Raw genomic sequence first — 6,285 nt, 5'->3', positions numbered from 1 at the left:
TTGCACCCCCCCCTTTGAGCGCCAGGGGGGGCCCAACCCCCCAAAAAGGTAAAAATCGCGTGATTTTACATGATTTTTTTCTCAAGGGGGGGGGGCCGGGCCCCCCAGGCCCCCCCCCCCCTGGATCCGCCACTGATGTAACACTACATGACACAACACACTTTTATTGTAAATAAAAGTTGTCTCGTTGAAAGTTCAAGCTAGAATGATATTACACACTAATTCATGCCACGCCCTGGTCTCCGTAGCAGAATTAGCTCGCACACCTGTACGAGCTGCCTATGCAAATATACATTCCATCGGGGCACAGCCCCCCCCCCCCCCCCCCGGCCGCGCCCAACATAAGTATGCATTCATTAACGATACAAACAGCATTTGTCTGCTATACAATCGTACCGCAGACAAATAATAGTTCATCCTAACATCGTTTATCACATAATATCACCCATAGCAACCATCACATACAGATGTCACTCTGAAGCTAGAATGACTTCCCTCTACACACCACACCCTTATCTCGCATCCTCTCTTTTCATATTCAAATGAAACACCTTCAACGCAACGGAATTGAAAATTCCGTCACGCATGCCAGAGAACAATTAGTGTTCACCACTTATTGGCTGTATAAACAAATCACGTGATGTATTTCAATTGAACATGCAAATAGAGACCGCTCGCGCGAATCGGTTTTAGGTTTCGAGTAAGATGGGAAGCAAGAAATTTACCATTCTCTGCTAGATTCTGTCCTAGACAAGTCGTTTTGAGATATTTACTTAGCTTTTGCTTCGTTCGCTTAGCTTGCTTTGAACCACTGTTATTTCACTTGTGTAATAATGGTCTTTTACGGCAACAAGTTCACCGGGAACTGTGTGATGAATACCCTGGAGGGTACTCGTTGTAGGAGGAAGGCACCCCTGCCTGTTGATGATGTGGAGGAGTGCTGGCAACACCGACAGTATGTATAGATCTATAGTTATTTTCTAAATTAAAAATGAATTTACCAACTCAGTAGTCAGCTCTCATGGAGAATTCGACACCGTTCGGGTGTTTACCCAACAACAGGTGTTGTCAATCACCCGGGTTAGCCTTGAGTTTTATGACCACTAGACCTTATGTAATGCTTTGGTTTCCCCGTTACCCGAAAACTCTCGAGTATTATCCGAGAAATCAGAAGGGGGGGGGCCGGATTCTTGACTGGCCAACAGGTTTGCTGTGTGCAGATTTGTACCCCCATTAATGGTATTTCCACCAAGTCTGGTGTCGGCGAATTATGGCCTTCTGCGCATGGAAACTGCTGATACAGTCCCTTTAATACACGCAGGATATTGACCCTTCAGTGAGTTAAGTTATTTGTTTTGGGTCATTCATTGTAATTACCCTATCGAATGTCTAACCAAAATTGCAACATCTGCACTTTTGTCTTATATATTCGCATTCTATTATTTGCAATCTAGTAGTAGTAATAGACTATATGTCCTGTTTTATGTTTCCTTTATTACAGACAGCCAGCCGAGGTCCAGTGCTCTGCACATATTGGGCTTCATGGGAATGGCAGACGTTGCAGCCGGCGTGGACGTCACTCGCTAGACGAAAACGCTGTTGAACTCTACTGCACGCAACACGGTATGCATTTATTCAAAGTAAATTAATCTCTCACATGTAACTTAGATCTACATTTTAAAAAGGCGTCTTGTGGACCATATAGATCTACATGTATTTGCCCAGACCATTAGCGGATCCAGAATTTTCCAGGGATCGAGGGCCGCATATTGCCATTGGTAAAAATATTAAAAATGGAAGAGTAAATATTGATTCATGTACATATGTATATTGATTCAAAATATTTTGAAACTAATTACACTGCCCCCCTCCGCCTCCCCCTCCCCCTCCACTCAGTGTTATTTTAGGGTAGGCAGCATATATGCATGTTCCCTCCCTTTGAAAGCACCCCCTATCTCCGGTGTGTAAAGTCAATACTGGCCAGATTTTTGTGTATGTACGGGCCTTACTTTGTTGCGTGAAAAGTAGCCTACCCCTTTACCCTGTAATATGGGATCATTGAATGTGTACGTTGGTGCATTAATTGACAGGGGGTATATTCAAGAATAAATGGAGAATCGTGTATTTGAATGTGATCTGTGAAATGCCATGCATGTACTAAGTAGCATGTCCTCATTTATGTTTTCGTTTGGTTTATACAGTCAACAAGTTGCATCGCGAGAACGGTCGTGCGGAGGTCGTTCCTGCTCATCGCCAACAGCAGGATGAACAGCGTAGGAGGGCGGAGGAGCGTGAGCAACTCCACCCGAGACGAAGGTCACCGCGTCTGGTAGAGCGAGAGATCGCAGCTGCCGCCGCTGTTCAACTCGCCGCGGAGAGAGAGCAACGTCGTGCCGCCAATCGGGCAAACCAGAACCTGCGGAGGTCGGCCCGGATTGCCGCGAGGCGAGGCAATGTGTGATTGTAGCCTGGGTAAGTAAATTTTTTTATATGCTTTCCTAATTTTAAGTATTATAACAATTCCAACCCCCACAACAAAAAATAACTAAACAGATGAGCATGCAATGTATTCAATGTACCAAACACAATTTTTTTAATTGAAGACTTGACAATGAGCCAAAACTTTACAACATAGCAGCAACTTTTAATGATCAGTTGGATCAAAATGAACTGAGATGCATCTAAGGTTTCCAAATAGTATGATTGTTATTTGTCACAATGATATAGGGGTTTTTCAAAATTCATTTATCTGAAAACATAATCTGTTTTATTTATTTTTAAAAAAGTTTGAAACAGAAACATCTTGCTCATAATGAAATTAAAGGGGAAGCCCACCATGATATTAAGTGTATTTTTTTAGAATCAGAACATGAGAGAAACAGTTCAGTGAAAGTTTGGGCATAAACCGATTAAAAATAAGAAAGTTATGAATTTTTAAAGGTGCAATCAATTAATGTTTCAATCAAATATTTACCCTAAGTATTATCATTTCAAGTATAGTGTTAAGCAACCCCTGTATGAAACGTATCTATTCCGTCATCAATATCTAAGAAAATGAAAATTCATGAAATTGTCTGTAGCCTACAGAGCAAATTGGAGATGAGCTTGCATGATGTCACCTTTTTTTCACTGATGACAGCTTTAAAATTCATAACTTTCATATTTTTATTGTTATTATGCTTTTATTAGTCAACTTAATTTAAGGGTGGACTTCCCCCTTAGTATAAATGATTTTTTAAACTCACTTCATTCTCCTTTCCTACAGACTGATTCGCAGAAGCAGCAGGGGGGAGACCGAGGGGGGATACTGGGTCGAACACTGCTGAGGTTCTCGGGACGTAAACGCCTTGCTATAGGAGTAGTAGGGAGGAAGCCGAGACGGGTAGTGCATGGTCACTCAAAACCAGACCCGCTGTACTATCGTAGTCAAGAAAGACTGGGTGTGGTCAGTCGAGGTAGACGCCGGAGGCCATTCCCTTTCTTTGACCGCCTGTAAATTATTCCAAGAAGGTATGTCTACTGTTCATTATTTTGGCTTCATATGTTTGAAATAGTATTAATTCTTTGTAGCATTATAGCATTACCTGGCAAAACATGGGGAGTCTTCATCTTTGCTTTTGTTTGCACATGTCCTCATCATTTTGGAGTGTATACCATTTATATGTATCCTCTATGTGGAAAAGGTTTATATAAAGTAAAATGTAGGGCCGAAAGGTGAAAAACGTCTTTATATTTTGTCTACATACTCAAAAATAAATCTATTTTGAAATTAATGTATTAACTTGGTATAATCTTTACCTAACAAAATTGTTTAATTTGTGTTTATTTTTATGATTTTATCTGCTTATCATATTTCCTTTGAGATGCCTAATTCAACATTTGTTTAACCTCTTTATTCCACAGATCAGGCCTCACCGTGGGACGCGCACACACGTCGTAAGTATGCAGGTATTTCAATGTCTACCTTGTGATAATATATTTCTACTCACCAGATCAGTTTACCCAATACCTCCTAATAGAAGTCATGTATACTTCTGAGGTTTGACATGTAGGTTATTACATTGAGAATTTGTGAATGTTCGGCTGAAAATCTTTTTTAATATACGTTATATTGTTATAAGGGTTCAGAAGTTGTCTTTTTTTGTAAGTTTAGTTATTGGTTTTGCAATCATCCATCTCATAAAAGTAGTTGTACTGATATTTCAATGTGTATTATTTATTGTTATAAAATTTAGTGTTGAGTTTATAAAGGTTAAGCTTAAATTATTAATATGACCTACTCGGTGATTAATGAGCAATGTGTAATTTAAAATGTGTTCAATTGACCTATGCTTTATGTACTGTATATAGTTATTAGCCATGTGAAGAAAAAAATTCCACGTAATGTGGACAATAAAACAAATCAACAAATCAAATCAATGTATCTTGTTGTAAGAGCTAGACTTGGCAGGAGCTGTCCAATTACCCAGTTTGTAATTAGCACCAAATAACCACTAAATATATATCTGAACATGGAGAGGCCTAGCTAATAGGGATTGTAGAACTTGAGGAGTCACATGAATGCCATTTATCTCCAGTTAGAGATGCAAAACTTTACCTGTGTATCATGAAATACCATACTGGTGCATAAAATAAAATGAATGTTTGAACATGTAACCAGTATTTTTCTCATTTGCACATTTTTTAAAACCAAATTTTAAACTGCAATTACAAACTGGCCTATTATAGGATGTGTACTATTAATGTACTTGTAGACAGAATGTTCTTTCATGTGGAATGCACGAAAGAATAAGAAAAAAAGATGCCAACAATTAATGATGAACTTACAAAAATGGTTGCAAACTAATGATAAAATACAATTAAAAAATATGAAACACAGAACACATTCTTTTTTATAAAAAAAATGGTTTAAAATTAAGTTTAAAAAGGATGTGTGTTCCCTTCAAAGTCGAGACGAGTTACACGGGAAAACACTAAAACCGCTATAATCCTTTAGCATTAGTGATCATAAAATTCTTGGTAAAGTTTTCCAGTCCCTTAAAAGAAACAACTGAAATCTCATCTCTCATTTGCAAATACTTTTATTTAATCCTATTTTCTTATACATTATATACATGTTATGCATATGTAGGTTCTACTCATATACCGGTAAAGCAAATCCCCTTCTGTTTCTCTATTTGTAGTGGATTATTCTCAATCCTATCTTTTAAAGGGGTGCATTTTCCTGACATGTTACCAATTCGAAGAAGAAACACAAAATCACATATGAAGAAATAAATCACCTTTATGTGGCTGGGGTAAAAAACAAAATTAAATTTAGTTTATTATTCATATTTACTAGAGGACATATTAAGCATTATATCAGACAAAAAATACATCGTGTTCACTATTTTCAGGTATACAGCACCTGTAAATCCCATGTGTGTTTTCTAATAGGATTTGTTAGACTCTCTGTGAAATGAATAGTTTTTTTCCTTCTCTTATCTTTCCAGTTTGTATTTAATCATATATAATTGCTTTTATTGTGGGATGTTTTGATTTTTCTTATGGTAGGATAGGACTCCTTTAAAATATAATAAAAATGTAATATATAGCTTTTTCTACTTTTCTTCTCAAGTCTCCACTAATATAAATTAATGTTTTAATACAGTAGGCTCTACTTCAAATGTGTAATACCTAATCATTCTCAGTATTGTTTAGCAGCTGTTTATCTTGTCCAATGCTCTCTCTGGTTTACCCTTCTCTCCATTGCAGCAGGGATGTTTCTCGATATTGTAGAATTCTCTTGATAGCTCTTTACATCTTCTAAGAGTATTGAATCTTTCTTTCAATAGGAGAATATCGTATGTCATTCACAATTCAAGGCTTTCGGTAACACTATGTGGTTTGTACACCAAGAATTAGGTCATATGGAAGTAAAAAAGGGAAGGAAAGAAAGGGTGGTCAAGATTGAGAAGGTTGTGAGGAGATCGCAAAGGGTGTAGTTTTGAAAAGAAAATTGTATATTTCCTCTTTCTATATCATTTTTATCTTTCTATTTGTTTGTATTTTTGTTAATGTCTTCGTCTTTCTTTTTCTTTTTCTGTATCTGTATCTATTTCCCCTATTCTCTTTTTTACTTTCTCTTACATGACGAAGTCGGAGGGGATCTAGTAACGCAGCCGTCCGTCCGTTCGTAACAAATCTGATTTACGTTTGATAACTTTAATAATGTTTGGCGGATTTTAATAAAATCTGTTATGAAGGTACATGGTATCAAAATACAGCCTAAGTTCGATTTCAAAG

The 6,285-nt window shown here is 37.5% G+C and overlaps 1 protein-coding gene across 1 annotated transcript; it reads left to right on the top strand.

The window, feature by feature from the left end:
• The first annotated feature begins 640 nt into the window (after nt 1–640).
• Nucleotides 641–4,870, top strand: LOC588638. The gene is made up of 5 exons (XM_030999708.1): nt 641–955; nt 1,502–1,623; nt 2,202–2,472; nt 3,266–3,510; nt 3,904–4,870. The coding sequence occupies exons 1-3, from the start codon at nt 834–836 to the stop codon at nt 2,459–2,461; spliced, it is 504 nt and encodes a 167-aa protein (XP_030855568.1). The 5' UTR covers nt 641–833; the 3' UTR covers nt 2,462–2,472; nt 3,266–3,510; nt 3,904–4,870.
• The last annotated feature ends 1,415 nt before the right edge of the window (nt 4,871–6,285 follow it).

Source organism: Strongylocentrotus purpuratus, unplaced genomic scaffold, assembly GCF_000002235.5.
Source record: "Strongylocentrotus purpuratus isolate Spur 01 unplaced genomic scaffold, Spur_5.0 spur5_scaffold_5, whole genome shotgun sequence".
Classification (NCBI taxonomy): Eukaryota; Metazoa; Echinodermata; class Echinoidea; order Camarodonta; family Strongylocentrotidae; genus Strongylocentrotus; species Strongylocentrotus purpuratus.
Note: the sequence above shows the minus strand (reverse complement) of the source record. Positions and strands in the feature narration are given on the sequence as shown.